Genomic DNA, 24083 nt, shown 5'->3' with positions numbered 1-24083 from the left:
CTCCTGAATGATGGGAATGCTAACATTTACTGCTGTAACCTTAGCCTCCTTTCTCCTGGGTGAGACATATTTATACCTTTGAAGTATAGAAATGATTGCATCAGCTAAATAACTATGTCTTGAGACTAGGGCTGGAAATGAAAGCCCTGAAGCAAATGATGGGTGTGTAGCCTAATTAATGTTTCTGAACATAGGTAACTTCATGAAGGCTTTGAAAAAAACTGTGTAAAAGACACTTAAATTTACCATTTTGGCTGGGCAGTTGTGGTTACACACTTTTATCCCAGTACTTGAGGCAGAGGCACACAAATCTCCTGCATTTGAGGCCAGCCTGATCTATAGATAAGAGTTCCAGAACAGGCAGGGCTACACAGAGAAATCCTGCCTTGAACAAACAAACAAAACAAAAAATCTTATTCCTACTCTTGTGGAACAAGGTTCGATTTTTGTGACCTTGGACTCACAACTGTCCTTCAGCCTCTCAGGTGTTGGGATTACAGTTGACAGTGCCAAGTCTGTCAGGGCTAGAGAGATGGCTCAGTGGTTAAAATCACTCTTTCAGAGAACCTAGGTTCAATTCTTGGCACCTATGTAGTGGTTCACAATCATCTGGAACTCCAGTTTTAGGGGATCTGGTGTCCTCTTCTGGCACATGGTGCACGGATATATACGTAGGCAAAACACCTATACCCATAAAATAATAAATCTTTTTAAAAAATGATGATGCCTTGGCATCTTAACTATTTTAATAAATACATTCAGTATTTGAGTATATTTACATTATATAATCAAGCTCCAGAATTCTCTTCTTTTTGCAAAGCTGAAAACATATACCCATTAAATAACTACTCTCCATTCCTCCCTCTCTTTATTCCCTGGCAATTATTCCCATTCTGCCTTATATGAATTTGGCTTTTTTTTTTGAATTTGGCATTTTGTGACTGACTTACTTCATTTATCTTGGTCTTAATGTCCTCAAGATTTATTTATCCATGCTATAGCCTGTGTCAGAAGTCCCTTTTAAATGCAACTGAAGATAATCATTAAGCAAATTAAGCCATTCAAAGATGAGGTGGTTTTGGTTTGGTTTGTTTTACTTTTGTGTTCTACCTGCATGTACACCTGGGAATTGAACTCAGGATCTCTGGAAAAGCAGCCAAGTGCAGTGCTTTTAACCTCTGACCCACCTCTCCAGCCCCCACAGATGAGTTTTTAAAAATCATTTGTGGTTCTTAATTTTCCTGCAGGCTATAAAGTCATGCATTGTATATTGACGTGAAAGTAGAAGCAAAGCAGAACTGTCTGGAGAAGAGAAACAAGACCAGTGGGAAGGGGAAAGAAGGCAGAGGGTAGGTAGGGCTATGGAGCAAGGGATTTACTTAACATTGTATGACATACACTTGTATGAGAATGACCTTATATTGCACATTACCATGTACGGTTGAATAGGTTCTTTATTTTTTTATTTGACTTTTATATGTATGAGTGTTTTATTTGCATATGTGTCTATATACCATATAGTTGTGTGTAGTGCCCATGGAAGTGATAAGAGGGTGTCAGATCCTCTGGGACTAGAGTTACAGAGAGTTGTGGGTGCTGGGAGTCCAACCTGATCCCTCTCTGGAAGAGCAGTCTATGCTTTGATACTGAACTATCATTCCAGCCTTTTGATCTAGTCTTGAGCTTTCCCAGGTCTTGCCTTTTGTCATTGTCCACTTCACAGATTGTCTCAGGGATGATCTGTACTGTTCCTCCTGAACTTGCTTCTTGCTGTAGCCACATGTCTCCACTACTACCACTCTTTCTCGGTCGAAACATGTACACTCCCCAATATTTAGTCTGTCTCCCTGTTGGTCTTTTTTGAAATGGGTATTTTTTTTCTTAACTTCTTTTTCATCTATCTAAGGCAGATACATTTTTTTTCTCAAGTATTTCATGCTAAAAGCCATTTCCTTTATAAAAAAGTTTCCTCCACATCTTTCCACGAGATATCTCTAGTCTTTTCAAAGTCTTTGACTCGTTATAGGTAGTTTTGGTTGGTTGGAAGGGTAAGGGTTGTGTTGACAGGACTGCAAGATTTCTGTACCCCGATATTAAGCCTCTCCATTGACAAACCAAACTGAATTAAGAATTAAAAGTCCAGGTTTAATGAGTAAGACAACAGCTGGGTAGTCTCAGTGATAAAGAGAAAATCTTGAGGGAGAATCATGTGGCAAGTCGGTGGACTGCATCTTAAATTGCCTGTTAGCATGGTCCCTGTCATCTTTGAGGGGAGGAGCCGCTGTTTAGAGAGGGCTTTCTGAGACTGGGCAGGGTATGGAGTGGGGGTGGGAGAAATGGAGCTCCCCCCAAACATCCCAGACTCTTCAGGTATTTGGGCCCTGGGTTTATATCTGGCTACTTTTGTAGGCATAAGACAATGTTGGAATGGGAAGTTGAGGAGTCAGTGGGCTCACGCCCAATGGGAGGTATGGGTGAAGAAGTTAGCTGCCATCCAGGAGACCTCAGGCATCTGTTCCCTGAGGGAGCTAAGAAGGTAAGTTAATGGGAAAAAAAAATAAATTATTAACACTGGCCCTATGCGCGGGGTTAGCCATAGGAAGAGTGGAGATTGTCAGCAAGAATGGAATGAAGATGTGCCCTGGTTATAATACTGCTCACAACAGCCACCAGCTCAGCTGATTGTTATGCTTTCTTTTCTTCTTTATTTTTTAAAGATTTGTTTATTATGTATATAGTGTTCTGTCTGCATTACAGAAGAAGACACCAGATTTCATTATACATGGTTGTGAGCCACCATGTGGTTGCTGGAAATTGAACTCATGATCTCTGGAAGAGTAGCCACTGCTCTTGACCTCTGAGCCATCTCTCCAGCCCCCCCCCCCTTTTTTAAAAAAAAAAAAAAAGGTTTGGTCTCACGAGTTTAGTCTTGGCTGGCCTCGCACGCACTTCACCAGGTAGACCATGCTGGTCTTGAACTCAATAGAGAACCACCTGTCTCTGCCTCCTAGACTGATGGGATTAAAGGCCTGGGTTACCATACCCAGCTTCGGTAACTCTTGTGCCGTTGTGTTGCATAAAGTGCTCATAGCTCTGCATTCTAAAAGTAAAGGCAGTTCTTGCTTCAGCTTGTCTCTCCTTTAGGTTCCTATTTATTGTTTTTCCTTCTCCTCACTTGAGGCTCAAGTTCTCATTACTCTATTGAGTTTCTTGATTTACTTGTTTTTACTTTAATTAGTTTATTTAGTTTTTACTTTGCTTTATTTAGTTGTTGTTTAGTTTCTTTCTTTCTTTCTTTCTTTCTTTCTTTCTTTCTTTCTTTCTTTCTTTTTTTGATTTTTCGAGACAGGCTTTCTCTGTAGCTTTAGAGCCTGTCCTGGGACTAGCTCTTGTAGACCAGGCTGGCCTCGAACTCACAGAGATCCTCCTGCCTCTGCCTCCCGAGTGCTGGGATTAAAGGCGTGTGCCACCCACTGCCTGGCATTGTTGAGTTTTATTTACTCTCTTACCCTGTTCCTCTTCTTTTATTGGATCCCCTGGGATTGAACTCAGGTTTTCAGGTTTGGTTTGCCAGTAAGCACCTTTGACTACTGAGCCATCTTAACTAGCCCCTTGGTTTTTCTGTGTGTGTTTTGTTTCTGGTGTTTTTTACCCTGTGTACTTCTTACACTATATGATTGTGTGTTACTATCTCTTTCACATATCTGTGAGTTACTTACGACGTGTACTAGCAACCTAAAGTTAAATTTTATTTAAAATAAATTGTCCCTCATTTGTTTGACTTTCTTTTGCTTCACCATTTTTTTGTTCTGGTTTTCTGAGACAGGGTTTTTCTGTGGATCTTTGGCTGTCCTGGAACTCAACTTTGTAGACCAGACTGACCTCCAACTCAGATCCACCTGCCTCTGCCTTCAGTGCTAAGATTAAAAGTGTAAGACACTATTTTTAAATGAAACAATTCTAAGCTTTTTCTTAGTACAACAGTGCTCCCAGACTCTATCTGAAATGGAATGTCCAGATCAAATAAAAAAGTGTTTGTAGTTCATGACCAGATTGCTCTGTGTGCAGAAACAGGTTTGCATTTATGATACCATTAAACTTGTTAGCAATATCTTTGTGCCTCCTTAGTCCCCCTTGATGTGATTTTCTTTTACTTTTAAATAGATGTGTGAGGGCAGAGCTGGGTTGGTAGAGTGCCTGCCTTGCATGTATAAAGCACTGGGTTCGATCTTACATTGTATAAACTGGATAGCATGCTGCACACCTGTAATTCCTACACTCAGGATGTCAAGGCAGGAGGATTAGAAGAAGTTCAGGTCATCCTTGGCTATGTAAAAGTTGAGAACAGCCTAGGGTGTGTGTGCGTGCCTTTTTGTTGTTTTTTAGAGCATCGGGTAGTTAGAATTGCCTTATTCTATTGGGGTTTTTTTGTAAAGCTAAATCTTTTACTCAGTTTTGCGCTTCTATCAAGTATTTGAATTATATTTAAATAATTAGGCTGTTTATCCATTAGAAATTGGGTATTAATTAAATCTTTAGTTTATTATGAGAAGATAGACAGTAGAATAAGCTTCATTTAGAATTATTATAACTAGGTATGGTGGTACACACCTTTGATCCAGCACCCAGGTCCTAGCACTGCACAGTTTTAGCTTTCTCCTTGTTTGTAATCTGTTCATCAGTGTGGCTCATTATCTTATGTTTGCTTTGTCTGTCCCTGTTTTATTCTACAGACAATAATCCAATTCAAAATCTTCAACTTTAGGGTTGTTTGCTTCTTTAGCCTAAATTCCTTCAACAAACCCCATCTTTTTCTTGAGTATAGTTGTATGTTTATTGCTCCTGGGGTTCTGATGCTTATAGGTCTCAGTAGGAAGAGCTAGGAAAATGTATGCATACTGACTTACGGATTGCGTCTTTTTCTGTATGTGTTAACTGACTGCTTGCCTAGGTGTCACTCAATACCTTTAATCTTACCAGTCAAAAGACAGAGGCAAGCAGATTTCTGTGAATTTGAGGCTAGCCAGGACTACAGTTGTGAGCCCGTAACTCAAATAAAAGTTCTAGCATCTGTGTGTAGTTTATTTCTTTATGCCTTTAGCTTTAAAGTATCCCACTAAAGTACTGTCTGACAGAATTTTCCCTACTGTTCTTAGTGTGGTTCTGCAATTCATTTGTGTTACAATTAAGTTGATTTGTTACGTATTTATTCCATTTGGGATAACAACTACCATTCTATTATTCTGTGAAATGCTCTTAAAGTACCTCTATTAGGTGCTAGGATTAGAAACATGGACCTCCACACCTGTCTTCCTCATTCATTTGCTTCTGCAGGATATACTACACATGAATTCACATTAATGTATTCAGCTTCTGTCCAATATGTGGTAGGTAGTGTATTACTTAGGGTTCTCCAGAGAAAGAAAACTGATGGAATGAAAATCAGTCTCTCTCTCTGTCTCTCATACACACACACGATTTATTACAATGGCTTATAGTTATGATCTGACTCTTCTAACAGTAGCTGGCTCCCAGTGGAAAGTACAAGAATCCAGTAGTTGTTCTCGTTCACAGGGCTGGATGTCTCAGATGGTTCCTCAGTATAACTGGATTACCAGACTAGAAAGCGGAGAGAGGACTTGCCAGTGAAAATGAGGACAAGTAGGCAGAGAGCAAGCTTCCTTTCTCCATGTACTTAAATTCGCTGCCAGCAGAAGATGTGGTCCCGATCAAAGGGGAATTCATTTATTCCCACATCAGATGATTTGATCAGGAAAAAAACCTCCCAGGTGTGTCCAGATACTTGGTTTGGTTTGTTTGTTTTTGTTTTGTTTTGTTTTTTTGAGACAGGGTTTCTCTGTAGCTTTGGAGGCTGTCCTGGAACTAGCTCTTGTAGACCAGGCTGGCCTTGAACTCCCAGAGTTCTGCCTGCCTCTGTTGAGATTAAAGATCTGTGCTGCCACTGCCTGGCCATACACTTGGTTTTTAGTTGGTTCCAGATGTGATCGGATTGACAAGAGTAGCTATTACAGGTTGGTTTTCTTCTCTTTTAAAATATGGCTCTTCATGAACTTGTACATCATCCTTGTGCAGGTGCCGGGCTGCTCTTCTCTGTATTAGTGCGTGGGCAGGGCTTTCTTATTTTGTAATTTAGCAGTATTGCAGCACATGTAAGGCATATCTAGGTCAGGACAAAAACTCAGATCTCTTGATTTGAATACTTCTGACAAATTAGTTCTTTTTTAGAGTAGCATACTGGAAAATGTAATAAACAGTAAGATTTTGGGGGGCTTAGTGTCAAGAGCACTGGCTGTTCTAGAAGAGGACCCAGCATCAGTTCTCAACACCCATATATGGTAACTTAGGGTATCTAATTTCTCCTTCTGGTATCTGAGTTTCTTCATGCTTATGCACATGAGTTCATGAAGATATGCTCATTGCACATAAAAGTAATAAGTAATTAAATAAATCTGTTTGGTTTTTGGCAGGTGGGGGTGTTTTTGTTTGAGACAGTCTTACTATGCATTTTTGGCTGTTCTAGAACTCTTTGTATAGATCAGAAAGAAAGAAAACTTAAAATAGTTTTAAGGCCAGAACATGTTGAACAAACAATGCATTCACAGCCATCAGCATTAGCCCAGAGCACCTAGAGGTTACTTACGGCATCAGATTTTACAGTACCTGTAAGGTATTGAAGCCTACACACTAATCATTTGAGTGGCTCCAAAGCACTTATTACTGTTGGTTTCAGAGCCAAAATGGCTTTAGGCTAGCTTCTGTTCTTTTATATCCTCATTTAATGACTTGAACTCGCTTTTAAAAAAAGAAAAAGAAAAGGACAAAAACCCAGTTGCAGTGGCTTGGTGCACTATGAGAGAGCTAAGTTAAAGTAAGGAATACTTTTAAAGCAATCATTATCATCTACCTGCTTATTTTTGGAACAATAATTTGGATCAGTCTAACTTGCTTAGCATCTGAAGACGAGTTAATTTTTATCTGTGAAATGAAGTACTGTAGTTTTGTGTTTAGATAATTAAAGTTCTCCAAAATGGGAGGCTTAGAGAACAGCTTAATGGCTTCCTCTAAAAATAATCCATTCACAGTTGATAGGTAGCATTTTGGTTGCTTAACATTGTGTACAGTGTGTGATAGTTTTACATAACCACTTTATTTAGACAAATACTATTGAGCTTTTGCCATGCGATATGACTGCATGACAGGTAGCTAGAGAGGATAGAGAGAAAAGCTAAACATACTCAGAAATTTCATAGCAAAGCATAGGGAGATTGTGGAAGGCTAGGCATTTGTTCCAAAGGTATTGTCATTAATCAAAACCTGTTCAGAACATTTCCCTTGGAGTTGCCTTCAGTATCAACCACAAACCATGAAAGAAACCAGCCCCTTAATTTTGTATCATAGCTCAGTGTGTGTAAGGGTGCATGTTCTTATAAGGTGGGTGTGAATGTGCATGAATGGGTGTGGTTTCTCATAAGTGCCTCTACTTTTTTTTTTTTTTTGGGTTTTTCGAGACAGGGTTTCTCTGTGGCTTTGGAGCCTGTCCTGGAACTAGCTCTGTAGACCAGGCTGGTCTCGAACTCACAGAGATCCTTCTGCCTCTGCCTCCCGAGTGCTGGGATTAAAGGCGTGCGCCACCATCGCCCGGCTACCTTGTATTCTTTTAAGAGATTTGGTTGTGTTTGTTTTGTTTTTTAAGACGGGGTTTCTCTGTGTAGCCATGGCTTTCCAGAACTCACTCTGTAGACTAGGCTGGTCTTGAGATCAGAGATCTGCCTGCCTCTGCCTCTCAAAAGTCCAGCAAAAAAAATGTTATAATTAAATTGTTATAATTATTGTTTTTTATGTCTTGTGTCTATATGAGTTAAATGTCACAGGTGTATAGCTGCACTTGGAAGTCAAAGGTGGTTATTTGGTTCCTTGGGACTAGAGTTAAAGGTGGTTGTGACCCAACTGGCGTAGATGCTCAAGTTCTCTGAAAGAGAAGCCAGCATGCATCTCTCCGGCCTCGTTTTCTTCTCTTCCTCCCTCTCCCTCTCCCTCTCTATCTCTATCTCTCTATCTCTGTCTCTCTCCCCTCTATCTCTTCCCCCCCTCCCCCCTCTCTCCCCCCCTCTATCTATCTCTATCTCTCTCCTCCCCCTCCCCCCTCTCTCTCCTCTCTCTCATAGGATTTCTTCCTGAAGCGTGGGGCTCTGCTGTTGGATTAAAATAGCTGGCCTGCCATTCCTAGGAATCTGTCTATCTCCACGTTCCCAGGATTGAGATTATGAGCACACACCACCGAGCCTTGCTTCACATGTGTGTGCTAGGAATCAGGTTTCCATGCTTGTATGGTGTGTACTTTACCAACTGTCTTAGTTAAGGTTTCTATTACTGTGAAGAGATACCATGATCTCAGCAGCTCTTACAAGGAAAACATTTAATTGAGGTGATAGCTTATAGTTTCAGAGATTTATTTAGTCCATTATCATCATGGTAGGGAGCATGGTAGTGTGCAGGTAGACATGGTGCTGGCTGCATCTTGATCAGAAGGCACTAGGAAGTGAACTGTGACACTGGGCATACTCCACTACTACCCGGCAAAAACTTTCATTTTATCCAAAAGTTAGAGGCAAAGAGGCTGGGCCTGGTATGGGCTTTTGAAACATCAAAGCCCACCTTCCAGTGACACACCTAATTCTTTCTAAACAGTTCCAACTGGGAACCAACATTCAAATATATGGGCCTGTGGGGATCATTCTTATTCCAACCACCACATTCCATTCCCTGACCCCTAAAGGCAGAGGCTCATGACCATATCATAATACAAAATGTATTCAGTCCAACTTTGAAAGTCCCCATAGTCTTTCACGGTTTCAACACAGTTTCAAAAATCCGAAGTCTCTTCTGAGACTTAAGGCAATCTTTTAACCATAAAGCCCTATAAAAGCAAAAGGCAAATTGCATACTTCCAACAAATGGCATAGAATTTGCCTTTCCAAAGGGATGAAAGAGTGATTATTGAGGAAATTCTGAGCCAAAACAAGATCCACCTGCCTCTGCTTTCTGAGCCAAAACAAGACCTAAACCCTGCAGGGCAAACTCCAAATCCTGTAGCTCTACATCTCATGTCAAAAAAGCTTGAATAGCTCTTCAGATCTTTAACTCCTTCCAGCTTTGTAGACTGCAACATACTTCTCTCTCTTTGGACTGGTTCCATTCTCTTTCGGTAGTTGTCCTCAGCAGATATCCCATGGCACTGTCCTGTCATCTCCAACATCTTGTGGCCTCCATCAGAATCCAGGCTTAACTTTCACAGCTTCATGCAGTGGCTCTCCAGGCCTCCATACAGGGACACCCTTGACTTCAACAGCATTCCTCAATAGCTGTGGAAGATTCTGTTCCTGACTCTGTCTAGAACCATGTGTTTGTTCAATTCTGCCTTGAGATAGAACTGGCCCTCTTCCTTTTTTTTTTTTTTTTTTTTTTTTTGGTTTTTCGAGACAGGGTTTCTCTGTGGCTTTGGAGCCTGTCCTGGAACTAGCTCTGTAGACCAGGCTGGTCTCGAACTCACAGAGATCCGCCTGCCTCTGCCTCCCGAGTGCTGGGATTAAAGGCGTGCGCCACCATCGCCCGGCTCTGGCCCTCTTCTTGAATTGTATCTGCATAAACTTTGCTTTATAGTTGAGTTGCTCTTTAGGCAGAGGAAATTCTCAGGTCCCATCCTAAGGGCCCCATTTTGAATTTTTCTCATTATGGTTGGGATTGTAGACTTGAAAAAAAAACCTTACACAAGAATATTAGAGGCGGAGCCTGTATTCTGTCATATTGGAAGGTATGCGTTTCCTTGCGACCTCTTGGTAGTGGCTAATAGCTGCTTGGTTTTTCCTGTGTAAAGTAACTTTTTTCATTTTGTCCTCAAGCTTTGGGACAGTTTCAGAACTGCATCTGAAATAACCTTGGGCCATCTGGGTCATCGATGGTGATGTAATCCTTGGCAGGTAGATCTCTGTGGGTTCAAGACCAGCCTGGTCTACAAAGCAAGTTCCAGGACAGCCAAGGCTATACAAAGAAACCCTGTCTCGAAAAACCTAAAATGTGCACCTGGAGTTTAGAACCAATTTTTCATTCTTTCTCTAATATCCTTATTTGGAATTAATCTCTTTGTGTTAGTATTTCTGTGAGGGTAATGTTGTGTATTGACGTCTCCATTCCTCACTAAATTCAGAGCTCAAGAGCAAGAATTTTTTTTTTCCCTCCACCACCCTTAAGATGAAGTCTTTCAAAAAGGAAGTACATTTCGAATAGCTTGAGTTCCCCAGAAGCTGTGACCAGCATTTTCTTGTTGCTGTGGTAACCCTATCAAAACAGGAAATGAAGTTGCTTTACCATGACTATTCATAATTGACTCATGTTAAATCCCATTTCTTCCCTAAGTGTTCACAAAGCTTCTGTTAAATAATATCCAGAATTTTATGGCCTTTGTGTCTATCGTTTCCAGAACAGCTTCTGGAACCTGTTCCAACTCATCTCAGCCCTGGGATAGACCGTATATCCAAAGTCTTGTGTCTCCCCCCTCCCTCTTAAATTCTTTTATTCTTGATAATTTTGTGCATATATGCAATGTGTCTGGGTGATGTCTAGCCCATATCTTTCTTTCCACTTCCACCAAAGTCCTCCCACATTCCTATTCTCTTATTTTTCTTATAACCTTTGAGTTCAGTTAGTGTACCTACATGGACATGGGGCCACTACCAGAAGATAGACAACCCACCAGCAGCTGTGCCTCCAAAGAAAAATTACTTCTTTCCCAGCAACCATCACTTGCCAGTTACTCCTCAGCTATTATTGGATGTCATGAACGCTTCTCTCATTCATGCTGGTGTGATCATATGCAGAGTTTCACATCATTCCTCCCTATCCTCCAACTCTTACATTCTTCCCCGCATCTCCCATGAAATTTCCTGAGACCAGGGTATGGGGACATGATACAGATGTGCAGTTTAGGACTGAACATTTCAACAGTCACTTGTTCCCAGCACTTTGACCATTTTCAAGTCTCTGCATTGACTGCTGCCCACTGCAGAAAGTTTCTCTGACCAAGATTGAGAATGCATTGAAATTAATGGGTTTAGGGACTGGAGAGATGGCTCAATGGCTCAGAGCACTAGTTGTTCTTCTAGAGGACCCTGGTTCAATTCCCAGCACCCACATGACAGCTCACAGTTGTTTGTAACTCCAGTTCCAGGGGATCTGACACCTTCACACGAATGCACATGAATTTAAATTTAAATTAAAATAAATTTAAGTAAAGTTTTTTTTAAAGACCCTTTAAAAGAAACTTACGGGTATAGATATATTTAGAAGGCAATTTGACAGCATGTCCAGTTAGCAAAACAGCATTAGTAGATTCTCCTCAAGGACCCATGGTTTCCCTGGCCGTGGACTTTTAGTACCAGACACACACAGCTCTCCTGTAGAGCAGACTTCAAATCCAATCCAGAAGTGATGCTGTGTACTGAACTTGGGCCTCCTGGAACAACAGTGTGAACTCTTATCCACTGACCCAGGCAGAGTCATTTACTACATGACTTTGGCTGATCTGGAACTTCCTATATAGACCAGGCTGGTCTTGAACTCAGAGATCCACCTGCCTCTGCCTCCTTAGTACTGAGATTATAGGCATGTGCCATCAGGACAGATACTGTAGCTCACTTTCCCCTTTCTTTTAAAAATTTTACTTTATGTAAATGAGCCTTTTCCTGCATGTGTATCTGTGCAGACAAGAGCAGGCCACACTATATGAACAGGATCATGGCTTCCTTTCATGTGAAGCTGGAAGAGGATGGTGTCAAACCTTCAAACAAAAAAAAATCGTTTTATTTCACCACCAAGACAGGTGATATAGTAGAAAGCTGCACTGATGCTTGACTCCTAAACAGCCCCATTAAACAAACCCATTGTGCTGGCCACACCTTTGATCCCAGCACTCAGGTAGGCAGGGGCAGGCAGATCTGAGTTCTAGAACAGCCAGGGCTAGAAAGACCCTGCTTTAAAAGTAAATAAATAGCTCGGCAGTGGTGGCACATGCCTTTAATCCCAGTACTCAGGAAGCAGATCTTTGAGTTTGAGTGTGGTCTACAGAGCGAGTTCCAGAACAGTCAGGGCTACACAGAGAAACCCCGCCTCAAAACAAACAAACTAGACTAAATAAATTAGTAAATATAAATAAATACGCGAACCAACAACATAAAAGCCAATCCTGGTAGATTATAATTCTGTAAATCAGGCCAGATTTGACTATGGTGTTCCGTGAAAACTAAGAATTTGTAATGTTGAGTTTTTGACCAGTATTTTACAACTTTTTTTTTTATTTAATTTTTGCCGTGCTGAAGGATCAAATACCGCAGCTTTATGATGCTACCAGGCAGCTTTCTGGCACTGAGCTGACAATCCCAAACATTAGTTAACTGTGGGGTTTTTTAAAAATATTTTTATGGTCTATTTAACTTTATTTTATATGCATTGGTGTGAAGGTGTCAGATCCCTTGCAACTGGATCTTCAGACAGTTGTGAGCTGCCATATGGGTGCTGGGAACTGAACCCAGGTCCTCTGGAAGAGCAGTCAGTGCTCTTAACCGCTGAGCTATCTCTCCAGCCCCCTTGTTAACTGTTTTAATGGTGTTTTTTCTTTGTTATGATTACCAAAGAGAGTATTTATTTCTTTTATTTATTTTTGTTTGTTTGTTTTTGAGACAGAGTTTCTCTTGTCGTCCTGGAACTGTATAGACCAGGATGGCCTTGAACTCAAAGAGATCCACCTGCCTATACCCCCCCAGTAAGGTGTGCACCACCACCAACAACCTAAAGTAGGCCCGAGTGTAGATAGACTTGCCTAAACTGTACATCCTTTTGCCTGCCTCCCTGAAAACCACTGCTTTGGGCCCTACTGTACAAACCAAGGAAAATAACATTTAAATACTTAATTCTGTTTAAGAATTGTATTTCATTTCAAAGTATTTGGGGGCAATACAGCGTGTTAATGGCATCGTGAGATGATTGCAACCACCCCCAAGGTTACTCCTAAAGCATCATCTTCGGGTGGACTCAACAGAGGTATCAATAAAAATAAATACCATTTTAGAAGCATGAACTTTAGAATAATAAACTCTTTTACTGTGTTATGGTTCTAGTACTTAATGAGGAAACAAAATATTTCATTGCCATAGTCAGTGGCCAGATGTTGACATTTATTAATATAAAATGCCTTTGTAGAAAATATTTAAGTAAATGACTGCCCCCAAAAAAGATAATAGTAATATTGAAAAATTTGAACCATCCTGAAATTGAAAGTGAAATATTTATTGTTTCTGTTCAGAATATTTAGTTGTGTCTTTAGGATAGCTTGGGAAAAACTAAAGACCTATCATGGCTGTGAAAGTATTTTTGTTTTGTTTTGTTTGACATTTTTTTATTGATATTTATTGAGCTCTACATTTTTCTCTGCTCTCCTCCCTGCCTCTCCCCTACCCCCCTTCAGCCCTCCCCCAAGATCCCCATGCTCCCAATTTACTCAGGAGATCTTGTCTTTTTCTACTACCCATATAGATTAGATCCGTGTATGTCTCTTAGAGTCCTCATTTTTGTCTAGGGTCTCTGGGATTGTGATTTGTAGGCTGGTTTTCTTTGCTTTATGTTTAAAAACCACCTATGAGTGAGTACATGTGATAATTGTCTTTCTGTGTCTGTGCTACCTCACTCAAAATAATGTTATCTAGCTCCTTCCATTTTCCTGCAAAATTCAAGCTATCGTTAATTTTTTCTGCTGTGTAGTACTCCATTGTGTAACTGTACCACATTTTTCTTATCCATTCTTCAATCGAGGGGCATTTAGGTTGTTTCCAGGCTCTGGCTATGACAAAGTTGCTATGAACATAGTTGAGCACATGTCTTTGTGGTACGATTGAGCCTCCTTTGGGTATATACCCAAACGTGGTATTGTGGGTCTTAAGGAAGGCTGTTTCCTAATTTTTGAAAAATCGCCATACTGATACCTAAAACAGCTGTACCAGTTTGCATTCCCACCAGCAACGCAGAAGTGTTCCCTTTTCCCCACAAGCTCTCTAGCATAAGTTGTCATCAGTGTTTTTGATCTTGGCCATTCTTTACGGGTGTAAGATGGAATCTCAGAGTTGTTTTGATTTGCATTTCTCTGATGACTAAGGATGTTGAACATTTCTTTAAGTGTCTTTCAGCCATTTTAGATTCTTCTGTTGAAAGTTCTCTGTTTAGGTCTGTACTCCATCTTTTTTGGATTATGTGATCTTTTGGTGTCCAATTTTTTGAGTTCTTTGTATATTTTGATGATCAAACCTCTGTCTGATGTGGGGTTAGTGAAGATCTTTTCCCATTCTGTAGGCTGTCTTTGCTTTACAGAAGCTTTTCTGTTTCAGGAGGTCCCATTTATTAATTGTTTCTCTCAGTGTCTGTGCTGCTGGGGTTCTATTTAGGAAGTGGTTCCCTGTGCCAATGCGTTAAAGTATACTTCCCACTTTCTCTTCTATAAGGTTCAGTGTGGCTGGCTTTATGTTGAGGTGTTTGATCCATTTGGACTTGAGTTTTGTGCATGGTGATAGATATGGGTCTATTTTCATTCTTCTATATGTTGATATCCAGTTATGCCAGCACCACTTGTTAAATATGCTTTCTTTTTTTCATTTGTTATTTTTTGCTTCTTTATCAAAGATCAGGTGTTCGAAGATGGGTGGATTGATATTTGGGTCTTCTATTCGGTTCCATTGGTCTTCCTGTCTGTTCTTATGCCAGTACCAGGCTGTTTTCAATACTGTAGCTCTGTAGTAGAGTTTGAAGTCAGGGATTGTGATGCCTCCAGAAGTTTTTTTGGCTATCCTGGGTTTTTTGCTTTTCCATATGTATGAAGGTTCTTTCGAGGTCTTTGAAGAATTTTGCTGGGATTTTACTGGGCATTGCGTTGAATCCGTGAAAGTATTTTTTTTAGAAGATTACTTTGTAGGTTTTGTTTCAGAATTACTTCAGTATTATGATTTAGTTTCTTGAAAGCAATAACAACAAAAATAGTCCTGTTTTGTTCACATAAGTTAATAATTGGGCTAGAGAGATCCCTTGGTGGTTAAGAGTACTTGGTGTTCTTGCAGAACTTCCAGGTTCCATTCCCAGTAGCCAGATGGCAGCTCTCAACTGTCTGTAACTCCATTTCAGAAAGGTCTAATCCCTCCTCAGGTACTGTATACTTGTGCACCGTCATATATGGAGACAAGCATCTATATACACAAAATAAAAATAAGCAAAAAAATTATTTTAAGAAAAAAATAGGTTGAGGTTGATAAAGGAGACAAGCATCCATATATACAAAGTAAAAATAAACAAACCTTTTTTTAAAAAAAAATATGAGGTTGAGATTGATCAAAGACAGTTAAGCTTTCCAAATCTGGTTTTTAGTGGCAAGCCTGTTGGTTGATTTTATGTGATGTTTCTGCTGAGTCAGGGAATTCAATGCAACTGTCAATAGTTGTTTTGGAGGCAGAAATGTTCTAACAAAATGTATCTGCTATTTAAGAAAATGGGAAAATGTGCTGATTTTTGTTGTTGTTGTTGTTGTTGGTTTGTCTTGTGGGTTTTGTTTTGTGTCCTGTTTATGGAAATGAGCATTCATCTTGTGAGTAGTAGCTCTTAGGTGTCAGTCAGCGTCTGCTGCCTGCTTTACCTTCAGGTACCAGTACAGATGTTAAAACTTTAATACTTTACAGGTTTGTATTCCTTCTGCCAAAAAATTCTGTGAGCTGTTTTTAATACTGTCTTCTCACTCATAGCACCTTTTTAAATTTTTATTTTTAGCTCTGCCTATGATAATCTCAACAAAGTTCGAGTTGCTATCAAGAAAATCAGTCCTTTTGAGCACCAGACGTACTGCCAGAGAACCCTAAGAGAGATAAAAATCTTACTGCGCTTCAGACACGAGAATATCATTGGCATCAATGACATCATCCGGGCACCAACCATTGAGCAAATGAAAGATGTGTATCCTTTTCTAACATTAGCCGCTGCTGCTGCTGCTTGATCACTTTGTGGACTAAATAACTGGAATCAAGGAAGAGTACATTAAAAGCATTGTTTTAATCACTCTGCCCATACACATATAGCATGCTAAGAGGAGAGATTGTAATCTGTTTGCACTTACTTTAGTGTTTAAAGCATTTTACTCTTTTCTCCATTTTATCAGTTTTTGGTAACTAATTTTAGTTATGTTTTAGGTGAGTTCAGTGTTTTCTGTATCAGTCTATAACAATTTTCTTTAATTTTAGTTTTGGAAAATCTTAGGTGTTGTCATTTCCAGCCCTGTTGTACTTGTTATAATAGTGAAAAGGGAAACAAGCAAGCATTCACATGAGGAAGTGGGTACACCTGCTGGATCAGTGCCTTCCAGACAGTCCTAGTCTGCTCCTCTTTCAGCCTCAACTTCCTGTCTTTAAAATGGGTAAACTGGGCCTCCTGGTCTTTTAAGCCCGGATCAGCTCTGACACACGTAATTGCATTACATTACATGTATTACATTGGAGGTCAAGACTGCTCTAGAAGTTCCCCTTGTAGTCTGCACCACTAGGGAATGGCAGCTCCAAGTCTCCAGTCAGATTTTTCCACTTTTAAACAGCCCTGTTAGCAGGTGGTGTGGTATTTTAAGTGAAATGCCTCCTGCTGCCACCACTTGTTAGTCTTGGTTTACCTTTTGTCATGGAGCCTCTTGTAGATGACAAGTTTGGTTTGGTTTAAGTTTTGGGTTTTTCAAGACTGTTTCTCTGTGTGGCCTCATTTCCTGGAGCTCTGAACTTAGAGATTCGCCTGCCTCTTTCTCCACCAAGAGCTGGGTGGCACCACTGCACACCACAGTATAATTTTTAGAAGAAGTGATATGTCTTAGTTGCAATTTTGGGTGCTTAAGTAGTAGCTATGCAGCAAAGGAAGAAGAGAAAAATCCAGCATCATCCCCTTTTTCACACTGCTAGTCAATAAGGAAGAAGGGCAGAGATTGGACTTGGACTCAGAGGCAATGTCATTTCTAGGTCTGTGAAGATAATGGTGCAGGAAGTAAAGAAAACAAGTGTCATTGCACATTGCTTCTGGGCCAAAGAGATGAATGTTGATGTTTGTTGACCGCCACGCTCTTTAAGCTTTGAAGGCAGTTGGCTGATAATGGACAATTTTGGAAAGGAGAGAAGTTGAGACTTCAAGATTGGCCAATATTCTGTTTCAAGTCTCAGTTTAGGCCCACATAGGGCAGAGATGATGTATATTCTCTTCCATGAGAGTGTACCCATGTTCTCTTCAGTTTCTCCTTCCCATTGATGACCTTGCTGTATGGGAAAAGGATTAAGAGAAATTGAATTTGTTTTTGGTGCTTTGCTTAAGTATGACCAACTGTTGGATGTTTTACCTTAACCTGTCAAACAGATATATAGTACAGGACCTCATGGAGACAGATCTCTACAAGCTCTTGAAGACACAACACCTCAGCAATGACCATATCTGCTATTTTCTTTATCAGATCCTGAGAGGATTGAAATATATCCATTCAGCTAACGTTCTGCATCGTGACCTCAAGCCTTCCAACCTCCTGTTGAACACCACTTGTGATCTCAAGGTCAGCCAAGTCGATTACTCTTAAGAATGACACATACTTTTAAAAACAACTTGTGTTTGAGGTATTGTTATTTATATTCAAAACTGCCAGAAACACAATATTGTATAACAAAAACACAAGTACACAGTATCAGTCTTGTTCCTTTAACCCACTCTTCTTTTCCAGAGATAGTAGCCACTGTAGCAAGTTAGTAGCCCTTACGTGAGTGTGTATGCTTACATATTTTATATATAGTGTCATGTGCATTGTTTTTGTTTTTTAATCCTTTGTATCAAGAAAATAAAGCAAGGTTCATGGTATTATACAGCTTCTTGCTGAGATGAATATAATCTTAAGTGTTCAATAATGTCAGGAATGTTCACATATGCCTCAAATCCCAGCACTAGGAGGCAGAAGCTAACAGATCTTTGGAAGTTTAAGGTCCGCCTGGTGTATATGACATGTTCCAGGCTGGCAAGGAAAGAAGAAGAAAGATATGATAGTGAACATTGACAAAGATGTAACTGGAGATTTCTCGTCCTGCCTGGTCCCACAGCTGCTTTAAAATAATCTCTCAGTGGTGTAATATTCATTACATACTGTTTGGCCTGCTTGCTCAGGCTTATTATTAACTAACTCTTACAACTTAAATTAACCCATCTATTAGTTTATATTTTATCATTAGAGTTTTGACTTATTACTTCACATCTTGTTTCTCCAGCAGCTGCTGGTGTCTCCCTCTACTCAGCCTTTTTCCCCCCCTGTATTCAGTTTGGCTTTCCCACCTAGCTATATTCTGCCTTGCCATAGGCCAAAGCAGCTTTATTCATCAATCAGTAAAAGCAACATATTAACAGCATACAGGAGGGCATCTCACATCACAAAAAGTTTTTTTTGAATATGTACCTTAGAAAATTAAAATAATGTGTCCACACAAAAACTTGTGCATAGGTATTCATGGTAGTGTAATCATTGTCACTGAGAAATGTAAACAATCCAAATGTCCAGGTAATTGTGAATAATATGTGGTAGATCTATATAGAGTTTATAGTTGAGAGCGTTAGAGGAGACCGTACTAATTCATTAAAGTTTTTTTTCAAATATTTATTTATTATGTATACAATACTCTGCACCAGACCTCATTACAGATGGTTGTGAGCCACCATGTGGTTGCCGGGAATTGAACTCAGAACCTTTGGAAGAGCAGGCAATGCTCTTAACCACTGAGCCATCTCTCCAGCCCCACATTAAAGTTTTTTTATGTTGTTAATTGTTTGAGGTTGCATAACTCTGTAGCTGTAATATTAAAAACTATAGTATAGTATACTTTAACTATGTGTAGAATATCCCAGTAAAGAAATTTTAAAAATATATGTAGATGTGTAGGAATAATAATTTCTTGAGTTTTCAGTTAAATGAACATTCTTATGTAAATAGATGTTGTTAGATAGGCCAAGCCAAGATGCTGAATATCTGCCCCTGAGAGTGGAAAACTGAGAGATGGAAACCTAGCAGACAGTATATAATTAACAGCATACGCTGCATCTGGCCATAGAAAATATTCATTTGCAAAGGAAGATGGTAATGTCCATGTTAGCCCTCCAAGATGGAACTGGCTTTTATTATTGAGGGGCTCTGTTGGACATAGAGTGTCATAAGCAGGAAGACCAGAGGAATAAAAGTCAAAAGCAATGGATGAGTTAAGAAAAGTACTACATCCTTTTCCGTTTGGGGCAGCACTGGGGATTGGGCAGTCACTGATAAGCAAGAGAGATCGGCTGAAAATGAGATATGGACAATCTTTTAGATTTATACCGCCACGCCCAGCAAGGTATAGTTGGGCACGATCCCAAACTCTCCATTCTCCTGCCTCATTCTCTTCAGCTTTTTATTATTGGCATGCTCCACCATAGCTAGCTAGCTTCACTCATTTTTTATTTTATTTTATTTTTTTTTTAATTTTCGAGACAGGGTTTCTCCGTAGCTTTTGGTTCCTGTCCTGGAACTAGCTCTTGTAGACCAGGCTGGCCTCAAACTCACAGATATCCGCCTGCCTCTGCCTTCCGAGTGCTGGGATTAAAGGCGTGCGCCACCACCGCCCGACTCTTCACTCATATTTTTAAGGTGTGTATCTGGAGTATATCATTCATACGGAGAGCATTTCATTCCTAAAACGAATGTAGTTTTTCTACTGAGATTCTTATTTGCCACAGCAAGCATATGCATGCCGAATAGGCTGTCCGGTAGTATATTTATATGCCATATGAGTTAACAATAGTGGAGAGGTGAGTCACCTGCTCAAGCTCTAGAGTACGTCAAGTAGTACCGCATTGTGGAACTTCATGATGATCCTTTGTTTCCCAGGTCCACAGAAACACATAAGGGGTTTAAAAACTATTTACAGCTTCTGTTGGCACATTTTCTGTGGGACAAAAAATGGAAGATATGGTCATTGTTTGCAAAACAGAACTCACAGAGTTATCAGTAAGCATTACCATAGCCTGTTTGATTGTAGTTATACCTGTAAAGAAAAATACAAAATGAAACATGTTTTTATGAACATTTACATAGTTCAAAAGGTGGTTAGATGGGAATGCTGAAATTTATAGGGTCTTTTATGATTCTTGGGCTGCACTAGTTGTCTGGCTTCTTTTATAGAGTTACTCTGAGTATTACTAGGGCTTTATCTGTAGCTGTGATAGATTTGTTTGGATTTTGTTGTTGTTATTTTATTACTTTGCTGATTTGGTTCGTCTTCAGTAGTGTGATATTAAGAAAACTTCGTGGCCAAGCATGGTGTTCCATACCTTTAATCACAGCACTCAAGAGGCAGAGGCAGGCAGATCTTTATGAGTTCAAGGCCAGCCTGATCTACAGAGTGAGTTCTAGCTACACAGAGAAACCCTGTCCTGGAAGAAAAGAGGGGGAAGGAAGAGGAGGGGTTGTTTGTGGCTGGACTGAGTGGTGAGCTTTGCTTGAAGGTGAATCATAAAATGAAGCATTTAGCTCTGCAAAAAAGAAACACTATGAGTCACACATGTTGAAAAGTTTAAATCACTCATAAATGAATGTATTGGTAGTAGTCTACCATAGAAAGTGGCTAAGACATGGAAAAAATCATTTATTCATTGCTTTTTTTGTTTGTTTGTTTGAGTCTTAACTACCACAGTGCCTCGTGCTGGAAACCCTTCATGTAAGGAATTGATTGATAGGACTTTTTTTTGAGACTGCATCTCACTGTGTTGCTCTGGCTGTCCTGGAACTCACTATGTAAATGGGGCTGACTTGAACTCACAGAGCCTCCTAAGTGCTAGGACTCATGTTCTGCTACACCTAGTGGTAGAAAAGACTCTTAAGGAAACACATAGAATGGAAACAATGAAAGCCTCAAGATCATTCAGACAGAATTTGGAACTTAATTGTATTCTTCCTTGAAAGTGATAGCTGGGGGCTGGTGAAATGGCTCAGGTGGATAAAAGCGCTGCTCAAGCCTGACAGCCTGAATTTGATCTCTGTATTGAACAGTGAAAGGAGATAATCAACTCCTAAAAGTTATCTTCTGACCTCTGTATACACACCATAGCACAGACACATCTTCATACAGACACATAATAGTGAAAATAACAGCTGGATTAGAAATGTAACTCATTGGTAGAGTGCTTTGATAGCCTGTATGGGAACCAGTCACCATCAGGGTTATAATCTCATCATTGGCAAGCAAGTTGTCTTTTAAAGGAGGCTCAGGCACAGGAGGTTTTGTATGCCGGGTAGAGAGACTGGAGTGGGCATTCCCTGTGGAATTCCCAATTCCCACAGGAGTTCCTCACTCTCTGCCCTTCATGAGAACCCACATGAGAAGTAGCCTGCAGGAGAGTTAGCAAGTTGTCTACTTCTTTTGATAACATTCTGTAAAATAAATGTGCTGCTTCTTGGATGTTGTACTTGAAGTAAACAAGAGGCTCTTTGAGAACAAAGGCCTACACAGTGATCTAGAGGAAGATATTTGTGCAGTGGGTAGGGGCTCTTTGCTTATCTTTCTCAATTACTGATACACTCTCTGGGCTGTCTAAACAGAGATGGAGGTCCAAATTGCTATGTCCTATATCTTTTAGACTTGCTTTTCCTTTGTTGTCCTACTTTTATAGCCAAAGTTCTGGCCCTTCTCTGGCAAAATTTTGGTCAAATTGTTTTTATTAAAAAGTACCAGTTTTGAAAACGAATAATTTAAAAATGCTATGGGCCATAGACCATTCACCTTTTCTTGTGGGGGTTTTACAAGGTATTTGTTATCATTAACCAGTCTTTTACTGTTGAACTTAAGTTGCCAGCCCTTGTTTTTTAGCTGACTTAATACAATGAAGCCTCCATATTAATCTGTTTTCCAAATAGTCTTGTACTGTACTGTGTCCCATCTGTTAACTTGTATCTTTCTTGCATTGGTTTCCTGGGGACAAGATCTTTTTATTTATATTGACCTAAGTAGAGTATTCTTGCATTTTATATGCTTTGGGGTCTGTAAGGAAGCCCACCTAAGTAGCATCACAGTGTTTAGACAGCTGGATGATGAGAGCCTTGGGAGGTGCTTCTGGGAGTCAGCATGTGAGAAGCTGGTTGCCGTACGTACAGAGCAGTGGTGAACAACAGGATGGCCCAGTGATAAAGCCAGATGACCTGCGTTTGCTATCTGGACTCACATGATAGGAGTGAATCAACTTGTGAAAGTCATCCTCTGACCACCACCTATGAAACATGAATACAGTACATAAATGAACATCAGAACAAATGATTTTTCTTAAGTACATGAAAGCTGAAAAACTGTCACGATTGACTATGTGAAAAGTAAGGAAGTGAGAAGAATTTTTGGAAATGAAACAAGCAAAAAAATATTTTTTTTAAGACCAGAAATAGAGGAGTTTGAGAAGTAGGGCAGGGCAGACAGATTAAGGAGCAAATCATCAGTGATTCTGTAAGCTACAATGGCATGGAGAGGAAAGGGACTCGAGGTGGATTTGGTGATTTTATTTCTGTACATTGTAATATGCGGATACCCAAGGAGGCCAGAAAGTCTCAGATCAGATCCCTTGTAATTTATAGGCAACTGTGAGACACTTAGTGTGGATATTACTCTGCAAGAGTAATCTATGGTTTTTTCACTATCAAAAAACACATCTCGGGGCTGGAGAGATGGCTCAGAGGTTAAGAGCATTGGCTGCTCTTCCAAAGGTCCTGAGTTCAATTCCCAGCAACCACATGATGGCCCACAACCATCTGTAATGGGGTCTGGTGCCCTCTTCTGGCTTGCAGGCACACACACAGACAGAATATTGTATACATAATAAATAAATAAATAAATAAATACTTTTTAAAAAGGAGGAAATCAGTTGTTTGGTTTAAAAACACACACACACACACACACACACACACACACACACACACACACACACACATCTCTCTAGTCCCCCTAAAGTGGCTTTTCTCAGATCACCTAAGTGAGAGTGCTATGCACTCACACTAGCTGACAGTGATGAAATCCAAACATGTCAGATTATGACCTAATAAATTATCATTTAGCCTGTTTCCTCACCTCTAGCATGTGTCTTGTCATCACTTGAGAATAATGAGTTTGTACCTTCCAGAAAGGTGTCTAACATAGTATTGGTAGCATACACTTGTTTGTTATTCATGTCATTGCTCTTGTCTTTTTATTTTCGTAGTGTTTTGATATTAACTCTTTGGTGTCTCTAAAAAGGTATCCCATTTTTTTCTCCCTTAGATCTGTGACTTTGGCCTTGCCCGTGTTGCAGATCCGGATCATGATCACACAGGGTTCTTGACAGAGTATGTAGCCACACGTTGGTACAGAGCTCCAGAAATTATGTTGAATTCCAAGGTAAGAAAAAAAACTATAGCTATAAACCTTGGTCTTCATCCTTCAGTCTGCTATCCTTCAGTCTGCCACAGCCAGAATGCTGTCTTAGTCTTTCTCAGAATTAACTTTTGGGCCTTAGGTTTACCATCTTCATTCATCGTAACCATAAATGTCTGTGCCCTCCCTTATCTGCAGTACTGAGGCATTACCTATAGCTGCTTCCACACCTGCTTTTATGTTGTTACAGTTCTAGTAATTCTTGTTCCAGAGCTGTTTGTCCTACAAACTTCAGTTTGCCTGATAATGAAGAATTTCTCTTCAGCAAAATTACTGGGTGTGGAAAAAGTAGGAACCACTGTGGACTCTTGAAATTACAGGGTAGATAGTTGTATTTCAAAATGAAGCCCTTCCTCCTCTTCACTGAGTTGCTGTTAAGAGTAGATACAGGTCTTCCAAACTCTGCTAACAAAACCTGGATCTTGGAAGTCAGGCGATATAGCACAACACTCAGGAGGCAGAAGCTGGCAAACCTCTGAGTTCATGGTCTCAATTCAATCTGGT

General features: G+C 40.0%; 1 protein-coding gene across 2 annotated transcripts in view; it reads left to right on the top strand.

Annotated features, from left to right (window-relative positions):
• The window catches only part of Mapk1 (mitogen-activated protein kinase 1), a 66414-nt gene that overhangs the window by 21005 nt on the left and 21326 nt on the right, over positions 1-24083 (top strand). For both annotated transcript variants that reach the window (XM_075970467.1, XM_075970476.1), the window contains exons 2-4: positions 15874-16056; positions 17485-17674; positions 23427-23543. In XM_075970467.1, the coding sequence (XP_075826582.1) occupies positions 15874-16056; positions 17485-17674; positions 23427-23543 (490 nt within the window). The remainder of the gene's footprint in view (positions 1-15873; positions 16057-17484; positions 17675-23426; positions 23544-24083) is intronic.

Source organism: Microtus pennsylvanicus, chromosome 1, assembly GCF_037038515.1.
Source record: "Microtus pennsylvanicus isolate mMicPen1 chromosome 1, mMicPen1.hap1, whole genome shotgun sequence".
In the NCBI taxonomy this organism is placed as follows: Eukaryota; Metazoa; Chordata; class Mammalia; order Rodentia; family Cricetidae; genus Microtus; species Microtus pennsylvanicus.
Note: the sequence above shows the minus strand (reverse complement) of the source record. Positions and strands in the feature narration are given on the sequence as shown.